This window comes from Epinephelus fuscoguttatus, linkage group LG15 (assembly GCF_011397635.1).
Source record: "Epinephelus fuscoguttatus linkage group LG15, E.fuscoguttatus.final_Chr_v1".
NCBI lineage: Eukaryota > Metazoa > Chordata > Actinopteri > Perciformes > Serranidae > Epinephelus > Epinephelus fuscoguttatus.
In genome coordinates, this window is record NC_064766.1 from 29,491,991 (window position 1) to 29,506,468 (window position 14,478).

The 14,478-nt window shown below is 39.7% G+C and overlaps 1 protein-coding gene across 8 annotated transcripts in view; it reads left to right on the forward strand.

Annotated features, from left to right (window-relative positions):
• The window catches only part of LOC125901700 (receptor-type tyrosine-protein phosphatase S-like), a 106,960-nt gene that overhangs the window by 49,922 nt on the left and 42,560 nt on the right, over nt 1-14,478 (forward strand). For 5 of the 8 annotated variants that reach the window (XM_049597544.1, XM_049597545.1, XM_049597548.1 and 2 more), the window contains exons 6-8: nt 2,333-2,443; nt 11,755-11,769; nt 13,146-13,415. In XM_049597544.1, coding sequence (XP_049453501.1) covers nt 2,333-2,443; nt 11,755-11,769; nt 13,146-13,415 — 396 coding nt within the window. The remainder of the gene's footprint in view (nt 1-2,332; nt 2,444-11,754; nt 11,770-13,145; nt 13,416-14,478) is intronic. The other 3 variants (XM_049597549.1, XM_049597550.1, XM_049597553.1) reach the window with 1 other exon arrangement.

The window sequence follows — 14,478 nt, forward strand, 5'->3', positions numbered from 1 at the left end:
AGCAAATGATGACACCTTCCAAAGTGGGATTGTTGTCGATGAGGAGTGGAAGGAAAGCTTTAGCATGTCCAGACCATCACTCGTATCTTTGTGTGAGCTTCTTTTCCCTTATATAGAACTGGAATCAAACAGATGTGAGCTCCAGTAGGTGTTTTGAAAAAGCTAAAGTTAGCCTCACATTTCACTTCCTGTGTGTGACGAGGGAAGACTGCTATAGACACCAAAGGCAGGCGAGCATTTGGAGCTGTTTTTGTGTTTTAGCACAGATGGATTTTGTAATGTCATATGAACAGATTTTGTTTTTGCTTGATGAAGAAGGAAAATATCTGTTTAAAAACACACCTGTAGATATGTGGAGAGGACCTTTAAGTATTAGATTTAATTTTACGGTACTCCTGCTTTCCGTGAACAAAGGGCTGCATCCGGTGATTATTTTCATTTTCCATAAATCAACATATTATTTTATTTCTTTTTCAAAAAAGGAAAGCAAGGGAGAGAGGGAGTATGACTTGCATTTGTAGATTTAATTTTTCAGTCTGGAAAATATCAGAAGACAGAGACCAGAATTATGTTTTTATGTCTATTATTGCCTGACTAAAAGCCCCAAACCACCAAATATTCAGTTTACAATGATATTAAACAGATAAAAGCAATAAACCTCACATTTTAGAGGCTGGAACCAGAGAGCATTTAGCTTTTCTTTTTTTAAAAACTAAAACATGATTTGATTGTCAAAATAATCTTTTCTTTTGATCAACTTATTGATCAGTAAGTCAATTTTTGCAATCCGTCAGCCTGTGTAAAATGCAGTTAAAGGGTCAGTTCACCCAAATTACAAAAACAAACAACCATATTTTCTAAATTATCTCTTGGGTTATTGTGCAGATAGTTTTATGGTCTCATGTGCTGAAGTTTTGAGGTATTCATCCTGAAGACTTCTGCTGCCGCCTCAATACAATATATATAAACAGACTTTTGTATGTGTTTACAACAGTGTGACACAATCAGTTGGTTTTTTGGTGTAATTTGGATGAAATTACCCTTTAAATTCCCCTTAAATAGCTACAAATGCTGAGAGCAAATGGATGCATAATTAATAATAATGCAGTTATATAATTCATGTATAATAACTGCAGCCTGAAAGGGAACATTCTGCATAATAATTTAACATACATTTACTGTGGTGCTTCAGTACATTATGTAATTATGAATGCAGGACTTTTTGAATTTTGGTTTTGCTTTTTACTGAAGTAGATAATCTTCTACAGGTGTGCGTGTGCAAGCATTCTATATCTTCTGCTTCTCTATATATCTCCATACGTCTCTTACAAGCCAGAGCCCCTCTAGAAGATCTGATACATCATACTGTGCTTTGCATCAGACTTACAAACTGTGTGTTAGTGTGTGTGTGTGTGTGTGTGTGTGTGTGTGTGTGTGTTAGTGTTTGTGTCTAATGTGCGTTTTGAGTTGTGTCTTTTTCCTCTCCTCCTGCAGCAGACTGTAATCCATGGTTTTGTGCCTCCTCCTCAGGCTCCATGTCAAAGTCAGTTTCAGATGAGATGAATGTGACAGAGCAGGCTGAAAGAGCAAAAAAATAAATAAATAAATAAATAAATAAAAAAAGTCTCTGCTGGTAATTCAAAAGGCCGTTAGCAAAAATACAAAAAAATAAGAATAGCACCCTGTGGAACAAAAGAACACCTGAGTGCTGTGTGTAATTATAGCACGTTTAGGGAGTCACTGTTTATCACAGTGGGATCAGGGTAGGAGGATAAAAATTGAGGAAGTAAAAGAAACAAGTTGAGGAGTTAAAGAGCATTGTCGGGTTGTTGCCGTGGGGTAAAGCTTGCCGAGATAGAAACAGGCTTTCTTCACGGCGGCAGTGAGCCTTGTGGAGGAGGGGAATCACGAGCTCGTAAAGAGGTGTACAACAAAAGGTCCTTTAAGTGTCATATAAGTTTATAAAAAGTCATTTTGAGACTTGTTTTTGACTTCCAAACTTTTTGTGGAAGGAATTTTCTGATTTTCAAATGTGTTGCTGAGCGTGCAGAGAGAAAATACATGGCTCTGCATATGAGAGCGCGGCCCATTCACACTGTGCCTCACAGATATACCAAACAAAACTGACTTTATTGGATATGTTGAAGCAATATAAGAGCGGATACCCCAGGGTCAGAATATAACAGAAACAGACTAACAGCGAAACATCTCAGGATGAAAAGGAGAGGATGCAAAGGAAGGCTGATAGCGGCAGGAACATTTTCTTCAAACTCGACTGAACATCTTCCTTTCTCTCTCTCTTTCTGTCTGTCTGTCACTTCCTGTCTTGCAGGAGCGCTGCAGATCGAGAACAGCGAGGAAACAGACCAAGGGAAGTACGAGTGTGTGGCCACCAACTCCCAAGGCGTGCGCTACTCCTCCCCTGCCAACCTGTATGTGCGAGGTAGGACGGGAACCCAGAAATGCACATGCACACGCACAAACACACACCCACACAGAGAGACAACACACAGAAACGATTAAGGTGCTCTTGGTACAGACAAAGTCTTTTTTCATTTCTGTGCTTTTTAAACAAGTATTACTAACCCATCCATTGTCTACAATATATGTTGAATCTGTTGTTTGCTATTTCTCACAACCACCCTTAACAAGTCCACCTTAAACCTCGGTGCGAGCCCCTGCAGCGGAGTCAAATTGGACATGGAGTTGGGGACACACCTTGGTTTAACTGCATGGAAGCATCACTGATCTGTCTACTAATATGGCTTCTATACAAGAGGCAGATTAAGAGGACAATGTTGCACAAAAGATGCACAGATTTGATTGGAAATTTGGAAACAATCAGGATATAATTAAATATATTTACATTAATGGCATCATTTTGCACCCACATGATCCCTGTGTAACTGATTGTAGCCTCTGGACTGTGGGTGCTGCTGTATCTATCTGGCTTATGGCTGAAAGACCACGACCAATGTTCAGATTTCTCAGTTCTAGATTCTATGTTAATTGGGATATCGGAGGAGAGTGCGTGTTGGTGAGCGTGTGTGATGCAGTGGAGCGAGTGGCTTTGCGCTGGCCGTTTTTATTCTCTCTGTGTTTCCCCGTTCTCTCTCTCCCCCCCTCACGTCATTGTGTTCTGCATCAACCCCCTCTCATCCCTCAGAGCTTCGAGAAGGTTGGTGTGCTCTTTCTTTTCTTTTGTTACTCCTTTGTTTCAGAAAGCTTCACTTATTGAAACAGAGAGAAACAAAAAAGGAAAAAAAAAAAACATTTAAAGGACGCCGGAGTAGATTTGAAGTGAAATGATATTGTCTCCAAAAAATATGAAGAGAGTTGATTTCTCTAAAGCTGCTACGATGATGAAGTGGTCTGCCTACGCAGCAGAGTGCATTGACTGCATTGTGAGGCCTTGTGTGCAGAACCCTTGGTATTGCCTTCACTCCCCGATCAATGTTTTCTGCATGGTATGATCTTGTTGTCATGGAGACCCAAGAATTGGAAGATTAAAAAGAGGCGATGTTTGCATGGAAGGAGTGAGAGAGAAAGAGAAAGGAGCACCGCTTGCATGTGTGTTGACTGACGGACTGACACAAGAGCATGGCACAGTGTGTGTTCACGCCTATTGATATGCTCGCATTGTGATATTATTGAACTTGCTGTCTTGTCATGTCTGGCTACTGTCTCTCTGTTGTTGTTTTTTTTCTTCTTCTGCTTTTGTATCACATCATGTGTAATGTTATGTCGCGGCTCCCATGTCATCACATCTGCTCCAATTCTGCACTTGTTGCACTGAGTGGAAATCTTGCACTTGCAGTCACGCTTGTATGTGCCCGTCTGTGTTGATGGTATTCGTGCTGTGCAGGTTTGCAGGAGAAGTATCAGTTATTTGGCTGCTTTCATGCCATGAACTCAAGATGGTGAGAGAACCATCACGTCACCTGTGGTGGTAACTAAGTACATTTACTCAAGTACCTAAGCACACATGTGAGGTACTTGTGCTTTACTTGAGATAAGTACTTAAACTGTACTGCAATGCGGAGGGAAATATTGTACATTTAATTCCACTACATTTATTTATCAGCTGTAGCTACTAGTTACTTTGCCAGTTAAGATTTCACTTACAAAGAATAGTATGACCTCATAAAACATGATTTGACCTGTGGTACTCAAGCTTTTTGCAATAATACTCCCCTTTGTAATGTATTTTCAGCCAAGGACCCTTGACCAGTGCTTTGGTAGAAAACCACAGTGAACAAACGTAAATGTGAAGGTGATTTTTTTTTTTTTTTGCGGCAGTTGCGGAATATTTAATATAAAATCTGGTTAATCAAACTTACATTTGCACTTTTATTAAACTTATTATAGTTTAATTATTTTTTGAAATATGCATGACAGATATTTTTTAAAAGAAACATTTTCAAAAGATCTCACATACACGCTTTTGAGAAAAACTACTTCATGAAGGAAATAAAATAGTTCGAATTAGCTCCACCTCAGCCAACTAAAACAGTAAAATGATACATACACATTAATGCATCAGTATTAACTGTAAAATAATATGATATATAGTGTTGTCACGATACTGACGTTTCTAACTTTCTAAAATTATCAATAATTGACACCATTTTCAATGCAACAGGGAAAAAATTACACTGATGGCACACATTGTAAAATTTTTGCTGAAAGATAAATACAACAAAGCTAAAACATGAAAACAGCGACTTGTCTTTTCTTTGTCAGTAACAGAGAAAAGCAAAATGACTGTCGTAACATTATCAAAAAGCAAGGGGGAGAAAGTGCAGCTTGTACCGTTGTATCGATACTACAGGAAATGAGTATTTAAACTGTTTCAAATATTCAGAAATTATTTGTATAACATTCACTTTCTGCTTTTGAGTGCTTTTACTTTTGATACTATTTAACGTTTGCAAGAAAAACAATCACATTCTTTCTCTGTCAGATTTTATCTTTTATTAATAAGCAAGAAAATCCATCCTTGCTTAATACAATACTCTGAGGTGTTTCACTGCTACAGCCTTACTTGGTCTGGTATGACCACCAGCTTATGGCGGCTAATGCTTGTTAGCTTTAGCACACGTTAGCTAGACATTGCTGACATTACTGAGTCAGTTCACTGATTTTATGATCATTGTTTCTCCTGATAGACTTTATTTTAGCATTTAGTATTAGCCTGCAACTGGCACCTGTGGCCAGAGTTCAGCAAAAATGACTGTCGCTTTAAAGTGGAACCACCCTTATTTTCAAAATTCATACATGTTATTTCTAAGGTCTAGAATGTGCAGAAACATGAACAACTCCCTCCCAATTCCAAAAACTAGAGTGCTAAAACTCAATATGTTATGTCATAGGGCATAAAGTCTAGGGCTGTACCCAAATATTCGGATTTTCGGATATTCGAATATTCGTTTCTATGGGTAGGTATTCGTTATGAAAATTTGGTATTCGATATTCGGTTTTTTTTGTTTTGTTTTGTTTTGTTTTTTTAACATATTTTTTGGTGCTAAATGCAGTCTTTTTGTTGTTGGTAAATGTAGGTTATCAATAAAAATCAAAACTTTTAAATTGCATTCTTAAAAATGTGAAAATACAGTATAGCCTACCAACGGAGCTTGTGCGCACGGCACGCTTGAGCGCATCCGTCTGAGGCTGTGGATCAATGCCAAGTTTTACCACTTTATCACTATTCCCTCTAACTTGTAGCTGTTTTTTTGTAATCTTTTGAATTTAATATGAATTATGGAACCGTTTTTGTCAACGTTTGTTTCCCCCGTTTTGTACAATAAATTATTGTTGAAAGTTTCAACAAGTTTCTTTTGGTGTGTGACACAAGTGTGTTTTGAAAACGACCGTAGACTGTCACCTGCTCAATGCATCAGTACCTTCGGATGCCATGACAGTAATAGATTATAGATTAATAGATTATAATAATAATGTCAAAATATCATTTACAGACCGATTTAACAGACGATCACTGCTGCCTGACCTGCAGGTCCATTTGCGGGTGCCGCAGGTTGCGGGTCGACCCGCGCATCACTACTCAGCTCAGTCTATAAAGGCTCCTACACAACAGTAAGGCTATAGACATTATGTTCTATTCAGGCCGGCAGAACCAGCAGCGCGTCGGCTCTACAGTGCATGGCACTGCTGATTAACCATTTTATTGCAGCACAGAGTGTCTGCCAGCAACCAGTTATGCAGAGGCTTCCTACAACTTGTTTCAACGGTTCCGATTTAATCAGAAGACAAATTAAACAGGATGACTAGCCAATGTGAAAATCAAAAGAAAGCATAGAATAATGTACTGAAGGAGACTGTTGCGCCATCACATTTTTTTGTGGTTTGAGAGCAAAGATCCGGTCGCCGCTGTGTAAAACTCTGCAATACAATTAGGTCAGAAAAAACCCCGGAGTCCGTCTGTGCTGGAAATTCACTGTACTTAAAATAAAGTGTGTTTTTCACAAACTTGACATGTCCATGAGTCACTTGCAGTCCATTCAGGATGATTATAGTGACACTGAGAGCACCAGTGGTGTAAGGTTGTTACAGAAGGCCCCAGTGCACGATATTATAACGGGCCCTAAGGCCGGGAGGTTACTCATTATGCACCTAAACTAGCTACCGTTTAATCTTATCGTCACATGATCAAATAGAGACTTGACTTTAGATAACACCAACATACACATCACCCAAAAATCATCATCACATATATGTACAGGACAAAAATACCAAAGAAAATTTGAATTATTCATTTATTTGAATGTTTTCTATAACATATTGTGTTATAGATTGCTACTGGCTCATTTACAACAACAAAAAAGAAAGAGAGATATAAAGCAAATAAAGCACATGGCGCCATTTTGAATTAAATGTGAGTTTTGCTTTTAACACAGGCATATTTCTAAGGTGGCAATCTAAATTACTTACGAGGGCCCATTTTCTTCCCAACATGTAGTTGAAGGGCCCACTCTCTCCATGACCCCCTCATCCCCATCCTTATTTACGCCCCTGGAGAGTATATGGGCACATTTTCTGTTTAAGACCTGAGAACACTACAATAGAATAAAGCTCAAATGAGTATAAAAAAAGAAAAGAAAATCAATTTTCCCATTCGTTATCTGTGGAGCAGCTTCAGATTTATACCCGATGACGTCACAAGTTTGAGACTTCCTGCTCTGGTTTCTGGCTCATGTTCGCTAATTTCGACTGAACTTTCCCAGGCCTTGGAAATAACATATTTGAATTCTTAAATTAGGCGGTGTCGCCCTTTCAGTTCATTCCTCAAAAAATGTTTATGTATTTTTATATACACGTGACTGTCAGTGGAGGACTTGTACTTCTAATTCAGTATTTTTCCATGTGGTGTGTCATCAGGACTCAGACTAACAGTAAACAGTTTATATACAGGTATAGCAATGTGCCAGCTGTACTGTAACACAGCCCGTGCTGTATCTCTGGCTGTTGCTATCTTCACCAAACACTCTGATACGCCTCTACTGACTGACATTTGAAATTAATCATATCTATTCACATTTTTAGATATCGAGGGGATATTAATGATTCCCTCTTATTACAGTGAATAATGAAAGCGGTGTCCTTGAGACGGACTGGATGGTGCTGCGTAAATGTCAGCTCAGTGACGGTGCTGAACGGGTACATAGCAGTGCGGAGATACAGCCATAATCCTTATGGCTGTGCCAAGGTCTCCTCAGCCTGTAGCCTCCAGACTCCCTGCAGAGGACAGGACTAATGATAGCCCCCGCTAATAAAGATTGAAGCTCCTGGCTCTCACAAACTGTATAGAAACTGGAGGGGAATCATGCGGCCCGGCTCGATTAACTTAAAGCTAGAGGCTCTGTGAGCATGTGAAGGATTATCCCTTGTTATGAGCTCACTTTATTGTAAAGTGCTCGGCTGCGTCTCTGCAGTGGATTCTCCGGTCTTTTGTCTCTCTTTTTCTTTAGAAATACTGCTGAGTTCATGTTTCAGATTACTGAACGATCATCTTGAGTCTTCACCTTCATCCCGTTGTTGCTCATATTACCAGACTAATCCATATGCTTAATTAATTGTCTATTTTTTGCCATATTAATCGGTTTAAAATTACTGACTGAGTGAAAGTGATAGTGTTGTCATGCTGCATTGCACCTGCTGTGTCTGTCTTGTGCATGGAGCTGTCATGGATGCAGTCTGTCTGTCTGTCTGTCTGTTTGTCTCCAGCATGCTCTAATGAGGAGATGCCTGCCTAATCATGTCTGTTTTCTAACAGATCTACCTGTTTTTGTCTCTTTGTCTCTTTCTTGTCTTCAACTTCTGTATCCAATTCTGGGTATCTTCCGATTCTTTATTTTCCAAATGCTTTACACTTTATGTGTTATTCATGAAATGATAGTGACGTCACGGCAACTTTTATTTTTCTTTTTTTTTTCAATTTGTTGAAATCATGCAAAAATGTTAACTTCTATCCAATTGTCTCTAGATTCTTTGAGTAGGGGGATGTGGCCCATGAAGATTCCAAGTAATGAGGGTACACATTAAGGAGTGGAGGTTATGCAGCAAATTTACCCATATTTTTTGTTTATTTATTTTTATTCATTTTATTTATTTATTTATTTATTTATTTATTTATTTATTATATTATATTACATATATTAGAATTACTGCTGGATTTCCAAGTGATCAAAGGAAAACTCAAAGAGAGGCGAAGTCCTTCCAATTCTGGTGTCTCCAATATGCCCTTATTTAGGAGAAAATATGTGCAGTAATCAGAGGCGGTTCTGTTTAAACTGTGCTATGATGTAATGATATGATGTTTATCAGTGTAAAAGGTAATTTTGCATGTCAAGAGAGTTTATCATAGGTTTGTCTTATTAGCATTAGTTTTGTTTGAAAAACTATGTGAACTATATGTCTTGTCTCACATGATACATGTCACCATGGATGGATTACTGAACCAGCCAACTGGGCACAGGCCCAGGGGCCCAAAGTATCAGGGGCCCCTCTGGCCTCCACCAGCAAAATGTTACTCCAGTTCTACCAACCAGGAAGAGGCTCAAAGTGACCACACAAAGATGCACAGTGAGGCACAAATTTAGCTAAAAAAAAAAGACAACAACAAAGAGATGCAAGGGAACTACAATGAAACACAAAATGAATACAAACAGATCCATAGAACTACGAAAAGTCAATAAATATTCCTCATAGAGACACAATTTGACTTTCAAAGAGACACAAAACAACAACAAAGACATGCAAAAGGAGACACAGAGCAAAGAGACATAAAATGACTACAAAGAAACACAAAACAACTATACAAAGAGAAACAAAACATCCCAAAAGACGCAAAGAGACCCCTAAGAGACACAAATATACCTGAAGAAACAACAACAAAGAGACTCAAAATGACCACAAAGAGATACATGGGAACTACAAGGAGAACAGAACAAATACAAAGACACACAATGACCTAAAAGGCAAATTTACTTCAAAGAGACACAAAATGGCTACAGAAAGACACAAATATACCCCTTAGAGACAATTTACCTTAAAAAAGACAAATACAAAGAGATGCAAAATGACCACAAATAGGTGCACAGGAACAACAAAAGACACAAAATGACTACAAAGAGACACAGGTATACCTCACAGAGACACAAATTGACCTCCAAAGAGCAACAACAACAAGGCATGCAAAGGAACTACAAGGAGACACAGAACAAATATAGAGAGGCACGCAACAACCTAAAAAGACAAATATACCTCAGAGAGACACAAAATGACCTTAAAGAGGCACAGAATGACTACAAAGAAACACAAAACAACTACAAAGAGAAACAAAACATCCCAAAAAGATGCAAATATAATCCTAATAAACACAAGTTTACCTTAAAAAAGACCCACAACAACAACAAAGAGATGCAAGGGAACTACAAAGAGACACAAAATGACCACAAAGAGATCCATAGGACTATAAGAAGACCATAAATATACCTCAAAGAGACACAAAATGCCTATAGAGAAACACAAATAACTGCAAAGAGACACAAAACGAATACAGGGGACACAAAATGACCACAAAGATATGCAAAGGACCTACAAAGAGACACAAAATGGCTTCAAAGAGGCACAAAATGACCACAGAAAGACACAAATATACCTCAAAGAGACACAAATCTAGCTTAAAAAAGACACAAAACAGCAACAAAGAGATGCATAGGAACTATAAAAGACAGAACAAATACATAGAAACATGCAATGACCTAAAAAGACAAATATACCTTAAAAAGACACAAAATGATCAAAAAAAGACATAAATATTCCTCAGAGAGACACAAATTGACCTTCAAAGAGGCACAAAACAACGACAAAGGCATGTAAAGGAACTACAAGGAGACATAGAACAAATACAAAGAGACACACAAAAACCTAAAAAGACAAATATACCTCAAAGAGACACAAACTTATTTCAAAGAGACACAAAACCACCACAAAAAGACACAAATTTACCTTAAAGAAGACAAAAAAGAACAACAAAGAGAGGCAAGGGAACTACAGAAAGACCTCAAAGAGACACAAAATGGCTTCAAAGAGACACAAAACAGTTACAAAGAAACACAACACAACTTCAAGAACACACAAAGGAACTAAAAAGTGTGACACTAAACTACAAAAAGATTCTGACAGCTACAAAAAAGGCAAACCCAGCACAAAGTTGTGTGCTGCTATGTAGGACAGGTGGTGGGGCCTTTTGCATGTCTGTGCCCAGGGGCCCATTGTTTCATAATCTGCCTTTGTACGTCACCAGCACCAGCTAGATAGACACGTAACTCAGCTGTGATCCACACATAAATGTAGTGTTATCTTACGTCATGTTTCATCCAGCGACTCCTGGTCTTTTCATCAGCTGGGAGGCGAAAGAACGAGCAAGACCCGGTGCTCATGTGGGAATGCACGGGCATCATAGCTTCAGCAAGAGACAAGGTTATGACGTGATGGACGCAGCTTGTGTGCGACTTTCTTGTCTTGCACAATTACCTTTTAGGTTGCATCATCTATGTGTTTCATGGCACAATTCAAACATGATTAAAAAACTACTACTACCATCGACTACTGTACGTATTTTGTCTGATATAAGGTCCTATAGCAATCCACTGGAAGGGGAGGGACTTCGCCTCTCCATTGTTTTGCTACTGCAGGGTTTTACAGTAACTTTTTAATTTAAATCTATTTTCATTTGTAGTCTTTTTGCATTTGTTGCTTCTCACAGTCATGTTTTATTATACATATAAGCTTCTCAGAGTTTATTTTCTCGACAATGTTTCTGCTCTCTGTTTGCCTTCCCTTTCATTCTCTCCTTTCATGCAGAGATGTTTGTCCGTTACTCTCTCTGTCTCTCTCTGTTTCCTGTGTTGTGACCCTGGGGTATCCTCTTCTTCTTCTTCTTCTTCTTCTTCTTCTGTTCCCTCAAACATCCAATCTCTACTAGTCTCTTTTTCTCTTACTTTTGAAGCACCTACTTTCTGAATGGGCCTGGTATATAGCCGTGTTTTAAAATAGATCCATGTGTTTTCTTCTTCCTCGCTCCTCTTTTCTTCCCCCTTTTTCCCTCCTTGCCCCTAAAAAACCCTCTTCTAATCCTCTCTTTATCTCCACTCCCCTGTCTTTTCCCCTCCTTTCCCTCCCCCTTTTTTTATCTCTTCTTCTTCTGCATTCTGTCTGCACCCTGATGTGTAGGAGCGACAGACACATGTACATAAGTTTATTAACTTATAAACATGCACATACTACCTCACATATCTCTCTTTTTGCTCGCACTCGTTCTCTCCCGTTCTGCCTCTTTCATGCTGTCTTGGTGTTCTTTACTTAATGTGTCCAATGATCACTCTGTAATTGCCACAAAACACCCTATTAGAACCCTCGATCCACTCCTGTCCACATTTCCAATTCATTTTGACTACACACTGTATCAGTTATGAATCCTATGTATTGTACAGTATCTTGTTGTACAATGTGGCTGTCCTTTGCTACATTGCCTGTCATTGTCTGGAAGAGAAGCAGAGCTGCCTCTTTCTTTCTCTCTCTCTTTCTCTCTCTTCCTCTCTCTGTCCTGACTCCTCCTCTCCTTCTATCTGTCTCTCTCCAGTGTCTCTGCTCTTTGTCTCGCTTCTCTCTGTCTCCGTCTCTTCAGTTCTTCGTTCTCTTCTTTGTGTTTCTCCACCATTTTATCCCTCTTGAGTAGCCCAGGCATGCAAGTGACCTATGAGTTCAGTCTCTCGATGCATCTCTCCCTAATACATAGTCAACCGACCTTCGACAGATGCGGTATTGGATATAACTTGCCACTTTACTTGTTCTTCTTATGGGGACACAAATAGCTGGCGGGGGCCTATTGATCGGCCCCCGTGATGCATACACTCTCTAAAAAGAGCCAAGCTAATGCCGGAGTACCTCCAGGCACAGAAATCTCAATGAAGTAAAGTTTCTCCCTGAAGTTTCTGGTGAAGTTTAGTCACTGTTTGGAGGTGGATGTGTAAAAATAATACAGATATAATCCAAAACCTGAATCTGAAAGACATATTTTTTGGCTTAAATGCATGATAATTAGTAAAAATTTGTTTTAAAGAAGAGAAACTGACTATAGGTGTCATGTCCTGGTTGAAATGATACTCAAGAGTTTGTCACTATATTATTTTGAGTAGGCAGCTCACTGAATGGTTGAGCTCAACACAAGATTTGTGTCTTTTTGTTGGAATCATCAGTACCATAAAGTAATTGGGACTAAACTTGAAATATCCCTTTTGTAATTTTCTGTAAAAACCCTGAAGTTCATTCTCCCCCTTCCTGTTACCTCTCCTCTCTTTCCTCTCTCTTTTTCTTTCTTTTTATCTTTCACTCTTTCTCTCTCAATCTCGATCTGGCTTTCTGCCTGGCTCCTCCTCTCCCTCTTTCTCTCTGATTCTCTCCCCCTCACTCCCTCCCCTCCCTCCCCCCTCTCTCCTTCTTTTTCTCCGCCTTTCTTCTCCTCACTCCCTTCCCCACTTTTCTCGTCCCCCACCTCACCCCTAAACCCCCCCATCCCCACCCCCACCCCCTTCCTTTCTACCCCGACTCTCCTCCTTTCCCAGTGCGCCGTGTGCCCCCTCGTTTCTCCATCCTCCCCTCCAACCATGAGATCATGCCGGGAGGGAGTGTCAACATCACCTGCGTGGCCGTGGGGTCGCCCATGCCCTACGTCAAGTGGATGCTGGGAAGCGAGGACCTGACCCCGGAGGATGAAATGCCGATTGGACGGAACGTGCTGGAGCTCAACGGTGTCCGGGAGTCTGCAAACTACACCTGCGTGGCCATGAGCAGCCTGGGTATCATCGAGGCCACTGCCCAGGTCCTAGTTAAGAGTAAGAGACGCTCGAATAACATGATTAATCATTAGATAGATAGATAGTTAGGTAGGTAGATAGACAGACAGACAGACAGACAGACAGACAGAAAGACAGATAGATAGATAGATACATACATACATACATACATACATACATACATACATACATACATAGATAGATAGGAAGATAGATACATAGGTAGATAGGAAGATAGATACATAGGTGGATTGGAGGATAGATATGTAGATAGGAAGATAGGTAGATAGATAGATAGATACATATATACATACATACATACATACATACATACATACATAGGTAGATAGGAAGATAGATAGGTGGATAGATAGATAGATAGATACATACATACATACATACATAGGTAGATAGGAAGATAGATACATAGGTGGATTGGAGGATAGATACAGTACAGGCCAAAAGTTTGGACACACCTTCTCATTCAATGCGTTTTCTTTATTTTCATGACTATTTACATTGTAGATTCTCACTGAAGGCATCAAAACTATGAATGAACACATGTGGAGTTATGTACTTAACAAAAAAAGGTGAAATAACTGAAAACATGTTTTATATTCTAGTTTCTTCAAAATAGCCACCCTTTGCTCTGATTACTGCTTTGCACACTCTTGGCATTCTCTTGATGAGCTTCAAGAGGTAGTCACCTGAAATGGTTTTCCAACAGTCTTGAAGGAGTTCCCAGAGGTGTTTAGCACTTGTTGGCCCCTTTGCCTTCACTCTGCGGTCCAGCTCACCCCAAACCATCTCGATTGGGTTCAGGTCCGGTGACTGTGGAGCCCAGGTCATCTGCCGCAGCGCTCCATCACTCTCCTTCTTGGTCAAATAGCCCTTACACAGCCTGGAGGTGTGTTTGAGGTCATTGTCCTGTTGAAAAATAAATGATCGTCCAACTAAACGCAAACCGGATGGGATGGCATGTCGCTGCAGGATGCTGTGGTAGCCATGCTGGTTCAGTGTGCCTTCAATTTTGAATAAATCCCCAACAGTGTCACCAGCAAAACACCCCCACACCATCACACCTCCTCCTCCATGCTTCACA